Source organism: Anolis sagrei, chromosome 3 (genome assembly GCF_037176765.1).
Source record: "Anolis sagrei isolate rAnoSag1 chromosome 3, rAnoSag1.mat, whole genome shotgun sequence".
Taxonomy (NCBI): domain Eukaryota; kingdom Metazoa; phylum Chordata; class Lepidosauria; order Squamata; family Dactyloidae; genus Anolis; species Anolis sagrei.
The window spans coordinates 155,239,740-155,252,237 of record NC_090023.1 but is presented as its reverse complement, the minus strand read 5'-3'; the positions used below and the strand labels follow the sequence as shown (position 1 = coordinate 155,252,237).

At 40.6% G+C, this 12,498-nt stretch overlaps 1 protein-coding gene across 2 annotated transcripts; it reads right to left on the bottom strand.

Moving 5' to 3' along the window:
• Positions 1–1,342: 1,342 nt before the first annotated feature.
• LOC132771259 (DPY30 domain-containing protein 1-like) lies at positions 1,343–8,966 on the bottom strand. Of its 2 annotated transcripts, none has more exons than XM_060769018.2 (4): positions 8,741–8,966; positions 6,219–6,384; positions 5,991–6,113; positions 1,343–2,809 (listed from the first exon to the last, which is right to left on the bottom strand). In XM_060769018.2, exons 2-4 carry the CDS (start codon positions 6,369–6,371, stop codon positions 2,480–2,482), a joined length of 606 nt encoding a protein of 201 aa, XP_060625001.2. In that variant the 5' UTR covers positions 6,372–6,384; positions 8,741–8,966; the 3' UTR covers positions 1,343–2,479. The 2 variants fall into 2 exon arrangements, with proteins under 2 accessions (XP_060625001.2, XP_060625000.2); XM_060769017.2 differs by having other exon boundaries at positions 8,795–8,965.
• Positions 8,967–12,498: the final 3,532 nt, after the last annotated feature.

Genomic DNA, 12,498 nt, shown 5'->3' with positions numbered 1-12,498 from the left:
CTTTTTTGGTATGGGGATATAAGTTGATTTTTTCCAGTCTGATGGCCATTCTTGTGTTTTCCATATTTGCTGGCAAATGGCATGCATCAATATTCAAATACTTTTGTTTATTAATTAAATACTTATTTGACTTGGTTGTTCACACATGCATATTTGCTGAAACATGTTGCACATCTCCTTTTTTGTGCTGTGCGAATCTATAGGAAAATTCTCAGCACCATGCCACTTTACTATTGGTTTGGGATTGACTGCATTCCATCATCTCTCTGAAAACCCTATACCAGTTATATCCTACCTTGTTCATGCCCAGCGTTTATTTTTTAATTTTTAAACTATTACATTTGGCCCGGCCATAGGTTTTTAAATCCTTGTGTGTTACTGTTTATATGGGATTTATATTAATTGTATTTATTGTTTTTGTTTATTGCTTTTGTTTATTGATGTACTGTTGGGCTTGGCCTCCTGTAAGCCGCTCCGAGTCCCTTGGGGAGATGGTGGTGGGGTATAATAAAGTTGTTGTTATTATTATTATTATTATTATTATTATTATTATCCCTTTTATTTCCATGTTATTTTTCCCCTTTGGTAACAAGTCTTTTGTTAAATTAGTAATGTCCAGGAACACATCTAACTCATTAACTGATGTCCACCTATATTCAAACGTATTTATGAGTTAAAATGAACCTCCATAGCTGCTTAGCATGTTTTCCCTCATATCAACCCTGACTCCCCCAAAAAGCAGTTAGGGGTTCAAATGAAATCTGCTTTCTGATTATTCTGAAGGTAACTACACCCTAAAAAGACTGTGAGCCAATACAAAGACAACATTTCACATTTAAAAGTCTGATTAAAGTGATTAATGAAAACTGTTCCCACTTGAAATTCTGCTGAACTGTTATAGATTATCCATACTAATATCACTTCACTGGCTGCCGATTAGTTTCTGGGCAATGTCCAAAGTGTTGGTTATTACCTTTAACGTCCTACATAGTTATGTACAAGATCACTTTCTCTCAAATAATCCATTCCTTAAGTCTCTGAGGTTCTCTGGGGAAACACTTCAACAAGCCAGAACCTGACTGGCAGCCATCATCCAGAGGACCTTTTCATAGGCGGCCCTGAGACAGTGGAATGACCTGCCAGAAGACACAGCTGAAAACTTCTAGCTTCTGGCAGGCCCATCCAATCAATTTAAACCAATGAATTTCAACTTCATTTTATTGGTACAAATTAGTTCTATCTATATCTTTAACAGATGTATTGTATAATTTAGCTGTTAATTATAACTCACCTCAGGCCTTGAAGAGAGACATTATTTATTTATTTATTTATTATTTCAATATCATCAACCGCCGCCACCCCTGTAGGTTCTCAAGCAGAGGCTGGATGACCATCTGTTGGAGGTGCTTTGATTCTGTGTTCCTGCACAGCAGGTTGGACTGGATAGCCTATGATTTTAACAGGGTTTTAGGGGGGTTGTAGTAAATCATTTGACTATTTTATGAAGTGACTCCAAACACCTACTGATGCCCATAAACCTGGATTAAATTGTTGGAGAACCCTACAGTACTTCTAACAGTTCTTGCTCCCTTTCCCAGAATGAACATGAGAAAGGCAAGCAAGAATTTTGTTAAGAATTTTTAACTTATTTTATTTTGTTAGGATTTTTAAAATTTTATTTAATGTGTTCATACCCTGCCCTTCTCAACCCCATAGGGGACTCAAGGTAGCATATATATGTGTGTGTATGTGTGTGTGTATAAGCAACCATATCAGAGCCCCTGGTGGAGCAGTGGGTTAAACCCCTATGCCGGTAGGACTGTATCATAGGTCGCAGGTTCGAATCCAGGGAGAGCGCGGATGAGCTCCCTCTATCAACTCCAGTTCCTCATGCAGAGACATGATAGAAGCCTCCCACAAGGATGATAAAACATCAAAACATCTGGGCATCCCCTGGGCAACGTCCTTGCAGACGGCCAATTCTCTCAAACCAGAAGCGACTTGTAGTTTCTCCAGTTGCTCCTGACACAACAAAAAAAGCAACAATTTAATGGCAAAACCACACATAATAAAAACATAAGAATGAAAAGAACCAATTAAAACATATAAAACCTTAAAACCATTTTTAAAAAATCATGCAATCCAATATGGTAGCCTGTGGCCATTAGAAAATAAACACTTTTTGATTGGATTGTTGGATGGGGAAAATCTATAGCAGCTTTTACATCTCTGCATTACTTTTCTACCCTAGTTCATGATGGTTGATGAAGGTAACGGCATCCTCCCAGAGGTAAAATACTACCATAAAATACTACTATGAATCATGTTCAAAACACTGCAGATCACACCAATGAAACAAAACCCTACTCTAACTGAAGTATCTTCTTTAAGATTCCATTCTTGCACACAATGTTTTGATTCAAAGCCCTCTCTAACTAATTGGGATTTACCTCCAAGAAAATTTGAGAAACAGTCAATCTCAGTTTAGGTCTGAACTAGACCTGTATTCCTCATCTGAACTGTCATTTTCTGAAGGTATATCATCTTCATTTTCCGGGATTTTGGAATATTCCAATTGATTTTTCTCTGTGTCTTCCATGTCCTTGGTAACGTCATCAAAATCCTCATCAACAGTTATCTCAGGCATGGCTTCCTGAAGAGTTACGTTAGTTGCAACTTCCCCAAATATCTCATTCAACACATTGTTTGACATATTTAGTTCATTTTTATTCTGTTTATCATTTAATATCTCTTTTGATGCTCCGGTTTCAAATTCTTTAGGAATGTTGACATCTTCTTTACTTTTCTTCTGTCAATGAAAATGCATTTCATACATATGAGCATGACAACATAGAACTACGAAAGGTTCCTTTTTAGAATGCATTTTTAAAAGAGATGTACACATAAACATTGCGACAGTATGAGTGCAAATACATACAGTGTTGAATTCATGCAGCTTGACAACATTTTAACTATCATGGCTCTACGCTATGGAAACAAGGGAGTTGTAGACTGATAAGGCACCAGCACTCTTTGGCAGAGAAGGAAAAAGACATTGTAAAACAACAATGTTTATGATCCCATAGCATGGAGGCATGGCAATTAAAAGTGGTGTCAAACTATTAATTCAAAAGCTCAAAGGGACTGAGTTAAAAGTTGTTTTAGTTTTTATTTCTGCTTAGGACAATCCAGTTGAGACTTTTAAAATATACATTTCTCTTTAAGAGAAACACTATTCCATAAATGTTTATATTTCCGTGAGTAAAAAAACAAAACAAAATTCTTACCTAGTAAATATCTGATCTTCTCATGGAAAGGAAATAATCTGACTACAGTAATATTTATTCAATTCTTAACATTTTCTTATCTAAGATTAACTCTTACTCATAGGAAGCTGGTTTGCTCTTATACTCATGGTTTGCTATAATTCTGGCTTAGCAGTTAAATTACACTGTATTATAGAATGATGGTCTGATCAGTGTCTACTGCAGATGTTCCCTTTCTGGCCCAGTATTTTGCTATCCTGGAGATTAAATGGGAATGTAAACGAGAAATCTCAATTTACATGAAATGATTTTCAGTCCATCCTTTTCAATCCTGGGACAAAACTCTTTAAAGAATATTATCCTATCCACAAAAGAACAGAATTTTACCAGATACAGTTATTTCACTTATGTTTATACACTAAAATAAGCTTCCTTACACATAGAAGGTTAATATGTTGTGGGAAAGGTTTCTACCTGAATTTAGGTATCAACCAAATGTGTCCTTATTCCACTATGCATGGTATAAAGGGGAATAGCAATATGGAGTCCTACAGTACTTTACAACAAATGCTTTAAAATTTGATTCTGCAGTATGAATAACAACCTTAAATCATGGCTGCAGGACATGGGATATATACAGAAAAGCAAGAGGGAACAAACAAGGATAATGTGAAGAAGGAATTTCAAATAGCAGTCAGAAACAGCTATTCTTGCATAATGAAAGTCCTGTGTGTGAAAGACATTTTGTAGGGTCTCACCAGCTACTAACAGGAGCAGAGTAATTCAGGACTCCAGGTTGCCTGAAATCAAAGACTTGCAGAACTGTTTATAATTTGCAAATGTTATATTTTTTCTTCTTTCCCACGTTCTGAGATCTCTCTGCTATCCCATAAAGTATCTGAAGCCCACAGAGCCATTATGTTATTCTTTAGTTCCTTTTTAAAACTTTATGAACATTTTACTGTTATACATTGTCAATCCTCCAGAAATGTAGAAAATATTCCTTTCCACTCGCCATTTCTGATCTAAAAGAAACACACTTACAAACCATCCTTCTACCACCCAAGTTTACTATTAAAAGGGATGATAATGTTGAAATTCACATCTATGTTCTTAGACCCCCTTCTACACTGCCATATAATCCAGATTATCAGATCAAATAATCCACATTATCTTCTTTGAACTGGATAATATGATTATATGGCAGTGTGGACTCAGATAACCCAATTCAAATAAGATATTATTGATTATCTGCCTTGATATTCTAGGTTATATGGCTGTGCGGTAGGGCCCTGAGTCTACACTGCCATATAATACAGCTTAAATCCTTCATGAATACTGTTCATTATTGCTTTCCATTTTCAACAGGTTTACTGATATGATGCACCACTGCTTTTGCTATGCCTTTGAGTAATTTATAACTTATGGTATCCCTAAGGCAAACCTATCATAGGGTTTTCTTAGCAAGGTTTGTTCCAATGCTTTCATCTGAAGTTGCTTCCTCAGTTAATATTTCTGTATTATTTTCTGATTGTTCTTTATAAAATAAACACTATAATTTAATTAACAAAATGACTTACTAAAATGGCATCTCAAGTATTTGGCTCAAAACTCAGTGACCACAAATAAGAGTGGAAATATTTGTGTGTGTGTATGTGCACACACACACACACACGAGGGTTGAAAGAAAAGTAATGTCTCCACCTTCGTAACTCCTCAACAGATGGCAATATTGGTATTTGGCAGGTACTGGCTTGTTCAGTTTACTCTCCTCTATAGTTCCATTTTGGCAGGAAGCCTTAGCATTGAATGGTTGTGTTGCTAAAGTGCGAAGTATAGAACCCTGTGCAGACGGTCGGTCAATATGACTTAAGCAACGTGTGTCATTGAATTCTTGACAGAAGTAGGTGTCACCCCAAAGGAGATTAATCAGAGAATGCAAGCTATTTATGGTGATTGTGTTGATGTGAGTATTGTGTGCCGTTGGGTGAGTAAGTTTAAAGATGTTGAGGTAGGAACATCTGACTTGCATGACAAAGAATTGGACATCCTGTGTCAGCAACCACTGAGTTTCACAAGCAAAAGGTTGACAGATTGATTCGTATCACTCAGAGAGAAATTTCAAGCATAATTGGCATTTCACAAGGATGTTTGGTGTGGGCCACATTATTGCTTTGGTTGACTATCGGAAGATCTGTGTACAGTGGGTACCCAGGATGCTGTTGACTAAAATGAAAGCGCACAGACTTGAAACTTCAGAGACTGGATCTCATTCCCATACGACATCCTCCATACAGTCCAGATTCAGCACTGTCTGACTTCCATCTGTTCCCGATAATGAAAGAACATCTGCGGGGACATCATTATGCTTCTGATGAAGACGTTGAGAGAACTATGAGACACTGGTTGCATAAACAGTGTTGACTTCTTCTGTGACGGCTTCAGAAAACTTGTTCATTTGGCAGAAATGTATCCCATTGTCTGGTGATTATGTGGAAAAGTGAATAGTGGTAGTTAAAGAGCACATCGTAAGGATTATTTCTGTGTTTGATTTATTAAAATGTTCCCATCCAAATCCAAGTAACGAAGGTGGAGACATTACTTTTCATTCAACCCTCATATATGGCACTTGATCCACCCTGGAGGTTAACTCAGCTGTTTCAGTGGTCAAATAAATATTGGTATGAAAAGAAAAGGTTTAACGCAAACATAAAAGATTCAGACCGTCTGTTCTTTTTCAAATTTTTGGGCAACTAGGAGTTCTTCTGCTTTTAGTTTTTCTCTCCTCTCCAATTCTTCAACGGCATCCTCATATTCACATTCCAGCTGGGCTCTCTCTATCTTCATCTAGAAAAACCCAACACACAGGAGGAGATGAATTGAAACTCTGCCACATTAAGACTGGCTTTTTAAATATTGGCTTTTTTTTTTTTAAGGAAAGATCTGTGTCACCTTTTCTTCGTCATTTCTTCTTTCTTTGTAGCTGTAAAGCCAGTGTGCCAGGAAATTGATTGGATCCTCCGGCTGGCGGTCTGCCACCTCAGCAAGTCCCGCAGTCAAGCACTTTCCCATACATTTCTTGAGGTATTCGACATCTGTTCCCATTCTGTACAAAATTCTGCATTGATATTAAGCACAGACTTATCTCTTACTACACATTTTGCTATTATAATCATAAACTGATATCTTTGAAAGTTTCTTCCTGAGCAAGAATCTGGGCTAAAATGAGAATTCTTTATGTATTGTCTTTGCACATTTTTATTCAATTCAGTGATAAAGCTGCGATGAACATTGATTACATTTTGGAGCCCCAACCCCCACCCTAGTGGCGCAGTGGGTTAAACCAGTGGTTCCCAACCTGTGGGTCCCCAGGTATTTTGGCCTACGACTCCTGGAAATCCCAGCCAGTTTACCAGCTATTAGGATTTCTGAGAGTTGAAGGCCAATAGATCTGGGGACCCACAGGTTAAGAACTACTGGGTTAAACCCTTGTGCCAGCTGAACTGCTGACCACAAGGTCAGCAGGGTGAGCTCCCATATGTCAGCTCCAGCTTCACATGTGGGGACATGAGAAAAGCTTCCTACAGGATGGTAAAACCCCCAAGCATCCCCTGGGCAAGGTCCTAGCAGACAGCCAATTCTCTCCCATCAGAAGCATCTTGCAGTTTCTCAAGTCATCCCTGACACAATCTCTCTCTCTCTCTCTCTATGTATATAATAAAAGTCAGTGTTTGTATGTGGAGGACGGGAGGTGTATGTGGCAGCATTCTGATTGGCTGCCACTGTGGTACAGTTTGCATATTGTCCCTGATTGGCAACCCAAATATTCCAAGAGAGACAGAGAGAGGAGCGGAGCGGTAAAGGCCTGAGGCTGTGGCAGCTATCTGATTGGTTGCCACTGTGGAACAATTTACATATCCTCATGCAATGACAGATGAAGTCCGAACTTGGCAGAGAGAGCCCCCATGGCCAACTCAACATTCTGGTGTGGTTAGGAGGAGGACGGACTATGCATGATGGGACTTGCAGTACCTTCACTCACTTTCTGAGACCACTGAGACTCTCATCCAATGACTGATCAAGACCAAACTTGGTGCACAGAGCCTCCATGACCACCTTTACATCCTGGTGAGGTTCCCACAGACCACTGTGGCCCCCAACAAAGACCGATAAAGACAAAACTTGGCACACAGAACCCCCATGACCCACTCTACTGCCTACTGCAGATTGGAGAGGGATGGACCACGGATGATGGGACTTGAAGTACCTCCACTCACTTCCCAACACCGCTGAGACCCTCATCCAATGGCTGATCTTGGCACACAGAGCCCCCATGACCCCCTTTACATCCTGGTGAGGTTTGGAGGAGGAGGGACAATGGATAATGGGATTTGTAGTACTTTCAAACCCTTCCGTTTCCACTGACCACTGTGGCCCCCAACAAAGACCGATAAAGACCAAACTTGGCACACAGAGCCCCATGACCCACTCTACATCCTACTACAGTTTGGAGGATGGCGGACCATTGATGATGGGACTTGAATATCTCGTCCAGTCTCACCCAATTCAACCTAGTTTGTGGCAGCCACAAAAACGAATTTTCTGGGGTATAACGACTACTTTCAAAGTAAGAACCACACAATTAAACAAGAAATGACACTTTCAAACCAAGAACAGATTGTTTTTCCCATTTTTGTTACATAGTGTTATTGCTTCTCTGAAGGCAGTGGTTTCCAACCTTTGGTTCCCCACAAAAGTTTGGTCATTGGTCAAGCTAGTTGGGGCTTCTGGGAGTTGAAGTCCCAAAATCAGAAGGCTCAAACCTTTCCCACTGTTTAGTGCAGGGGTCTTCAAACTAAGGCCCGGGGGCCAGATACAGCCCTCCAAAGTCATTTACCCGGCCCTCATTCAGGGTCAACCTAAGTCTGAAATGACTTGAAAACACACAACAACAACAGCAATTCAATGGCTGATGAGATAGGATTGCTGTTGTGTGTTTTTAAGTCATCTCAGATGAGATAGGATTGAAAACACTGACTTGAAAATACAGAACAATAATAGCAATCCTATCTCATCAGCCAAAAGCAGGGTCACACTTCCCATTGAAATACTAATAAGTTTATACTTGTTAAAATTATTCTTCATTTTAATTGTTGTATTGTTTTTAAGTGGTTTTTTTTTTTTTTTTGCAGTGTGCATAGGAATTCATTCCTTTTTTTTTTCCAAATTATAATCCGGCCCTCCAACAGTCTGAGGGACTGTGACCTGGCCCTCTGTTTAAAAAGTTTGAGGACCCCTGGTTTAGTGAGTGCAACATTCTAATCTTCCAGGTTTTTGGACTTCAACTCCCAGAAGCCCCAGCTTCCTCAGCCAATAATGGGGGATTCTGGGAGCTGAAGTCCAAAACACCTGGAGGACCAGAGTTGGAGAAACACTGAACCAAACCCGTGTTCCCTTCTTCTAGGCCCTGTTACCTCTGCCCTGGCTGAGCGCATTGACTGGGACTAAGAGGCAGATGGATTCCTCACCAGTCAGCGATCTGTGGCTTCCCAGCGAAAGAGCTGCAATGGCGCGTAAGGACACAGACTAGCGTAAGCCAATCAGATCATGGCAGGCTCCCTCGTCCTTTCAGGAAACCGTAGTCTTTGTTATGTCACGTGCTAGCTGGTGCTATGGCTATGCGTTGCCGTTGCCGGGCAACCGAACGCATAACCATAGCACCCGCTGGCAAGCGACGTCACAAAGGCCGCGGCTTCCTGAATGAGCGAGGGAACCTGCCACGATCTGATTGGCTTACGCTGCAACGCCCTACAGCTAGGCCTACACGAGCGTAGAACTTCATCTCCCAGAAGCCTCAGCCGCTTTGGGCAGTATTCAGGGATTCTGGGAGCTGAAGTCCATAAACCTTATGCACTTACTCAGGACTCCGCCTCTTTGAAAGTAGCGCCTTAGTTTGTGTGCAAACATCACATGGAAACCAGGGTTCGACTCAGAGGAAGGAAACATTAAAACTAGAAGGAATGTCAACGGTTTGAAACATATTGTTGACATCTAATTGCTAACAAGAAATAACACAGAATTAAAATGATTAAGGAAGAAAGAGAAACTAATAATAATAATTCTATGCACTGGGTGCAGTGCCTAAAGACCTTGGCCTGCACTTAAACACAATCAGTGCTGACAAAATTATCATCTGTGAGCTGCAGAAGGCCACCATACTGGGATCTATATGCATTATTCGCTGATACATCACATAGTCCTAGACACTTGGGAAGTGTCCGATGTGTGATCCAATACCACAGCCAGCAGTGTGATCTTGTCTGCTATGGACTCATCATATTATAGACTTTATTTATACTCTGCCACCACTTTATTTATACTCTGAACGAATGAACACCATTGTTGTTCATTCGTTCAGTCGTCTCCGACTCTTCGTGACCTCATGGACCAGTCCACGCCAGAGCTCCCTGTCGGCCGTCACCACCCCCAGCTCCTTCAAGGTCAGTCCAGTCACTTCAAGGATGGCATCCATCCATCTTGCCCTTCGTCGGCCCCTCTTACTTTTACCTTCTACATTCCCCAGCATAATTGTCTTCTCTAGGCTTTGCTGTCTCCTCATGATGTGGCCAAAGTACTTCAACTTTGTCTCTAGTATCCTTCCCTCCAATGAGCAGTTGGGCTTTATTTCCTGGAGGATGGACTGGTTGGATCTTCTCGCAGTCCAAGGCACTCTCAGAACTTTCCTCCAACACCACAGCTCAAAAGCATCTATCTTCCTTTGCTCAGCCTTCCCTAAGGTCCAGCTCTCACATCCGTAGGGAATACCATGGCTTTGACTAGGCGGATCTTTGTTGCCAGTGTGATGTCTCTACTCTTTACTATTTTATCGAGACTGGACATTGCTCTCCTCCCAAGAAGTAAGCGTCTTCTGATTTCCTGGCCACAGTCTGCATCTGCAGTAATCTTTGCACCTAGAAATACAAAGTCTGTCACGGCCTCTACGTTTTCTCCCTCTATTTCCCAGTTGTCAATCATTCTTGTTGCCATAATATTGGTTTTTTTGATGTTTAGCTGCAACTCAGCTTTTGCGCTTTCTACTTTCACCTTGATTAGAAGGCTCCTCAGCTCCTCCTCGCTTTCGGCCATCAGAGTGGTGTCGTCTGCATATCTGAGGTTGTTAATGTTTCTTCCAGCAATTTTCACCCCAGATTTGTATTCATCAAGCCCCGCACATCGCATGATGTGTTCTGCATACAAGTTAAAAAGGTTGGGTGAGAATATGCAGCCTTGCCGTACGCCTTTCCCAATCTTGAACCAGTCTGTTGTTCCGTGGTCAGTTCTGACTGTTGCTACTTGGTCCTTGTACAGATTCCTCAGGAGAGAGACAAGGTGGCTTGGGATGCCCATCCCACCAAGAAGTTGTCACAATTTATTATGATCCACACAGTCAAAGGCTTTAGAATAGTCAATGAAGCAGAAATAGATATCTTTCTGAAACTCCCTGCCTGTCTCCATTATCCAGCGGATATTGGCAATCCCCAAAGAGAATAGAATCATAGAATCATAGAGTTGGAAGAGACCTCATGGGCCATCCAGTCCAACCCCCTGCCAAGAAGCAGGAATATTACATTCAAATCACCCCTGACAGATGGCCATCCAGCTTGGCTCACGAGGCCAAGTCCAGCGATACATTACAGCAACATAAAATATAAACAACAAAATAATATCACAATAAAATAAATAAACCAATCAAATAAACAATACAAAATAACATAATGGAAAATCAAATACAGTGGGTGGGCCAATTGCATGACATAAAATGATAAAACTCTGGATGAAATAGCAATTGAAAAGGTATATTTGTGGGGGAGGAGCTCGTAGGGGACTGAACAGTGGAATATGATTTTCAATACAGCAAAATATTAAGAAAATCAAAATCAAAAACATAGATGATTTCCATAATTATAGAATGGGTGCTGAATACTCTGAAATGCAGTAGTCAAGAGCTTTCTAAACGACCCTTTAAATTCAAAGAAATTACAGTAATCAACTAAATAAACAGATCAAAACAAGCACAAAACTGCACACAACAGGAAAACTTACACTAAGAATAAAAATGTTAAACACATTGAAATGATTTCCAACTTATACCTGGGAGCCCCTGGTGGCTCAGTGGGTTAAACCACTGAGCTGCTAAACTTACTAACGGGTCACAGGTTCAAATCTGGAGAGCGAGGTGAGCTCCCGCTGTTAGCCCCAGCTTCAATTCTCCTGTTTCTGAATGCTTATGATAAAATTAAACTTCTTAATAAATTGCAACTCTCTTCCTCTCTCCCTCTAATCTCCATCTATAAATCCCATCTCCTAAATGACAAAATCAACCCTCCCCCAACCCCTCCAGCATTCAAATGTCGGCGTATCAGATATTTGTGCCAAATTGGTCCAGTAAATGAAATACATTCTGTATTTAAGATATTTACATTACAATTCATAACAGGAACAGAATTACAGTTCTGAAGTAGCAACAAAAATAATTTTATGGTTGAGGGTCATCACAACATGAGTAACTGTATTAAGGGGTTGCTGCATTAGGAAGGTTGAGAACCACTGATCTATGGCAAGCATCCTCAGAGGTTGTAGGGTGACAACAATCCTATCTCTTCATCCAAAAGCAGGCCCACACTTCCCATTGAAATACTAATAAGCTTATATCTGTTAAAATTGTTCTTTATTTATTGTATTGTTTTAAAGTGTTTTTTTGCACTACAAATAAGATATGTGCAGTGTGCATAGGAATTCATTTATGATTTTTTTCACATTATAATCTGGCCCTCCAACAGTTTGAGGGACCGTGACCTGGCCCTCTGTTTAAAAAGTTTGATGGCCCCTGCTCTAGTGTGATGAAGTAGTAGAGAACACAATTCCTTTGATGCTACAATGTATCTCCATTTTTGGGACTTTGTCAACATTTTCCCCTCCAACACTATACTAGGTACAGTGTTCCCTCACTACTTCACTTTTCACGGACTCGCTGTTTCGCGGTTTTTCAATAAATACAGTAATGTATATATTTACACTGGAGCTACGTCTCTCCTTGCCACGTGCATCGTGGGATATGCCAGCCTGGGAAGCCGCCTCCTGCATTCACCCCACTTGCCCAACTCCTCCTTCTCGCCTTCTTCTTTCTCCCCCTCTTCCTCACTTTCCTCTGCAGATGGGAGCCTGTCCGGAT

Excerpts from the sequence above, each read along its gene's own strand:
- LOC132771259 (XM_060769018.2), bottom strand. The coding sequence starts at position 6,371 with ATGGGAACAGATGTCGAATACCTCAAGAAATGTATGGGAAAGTGCTTG. Across the intron at positions 6,114-6,218 it reads GAAGAAATGACGAAGAAAAG|ATGAAGATAGAGAGAGCCCA; the intron begins GTGACACAGATC and ends GGGTTTTTCTAG. Across the intron at positions 2,810-5,990 it reads AATTTGAAAAAGAACAGACG|AAGAAAAGTAAAGAAGATGT; the intron begins GTCTGAATCTTT and ends TTTCATTGACAG.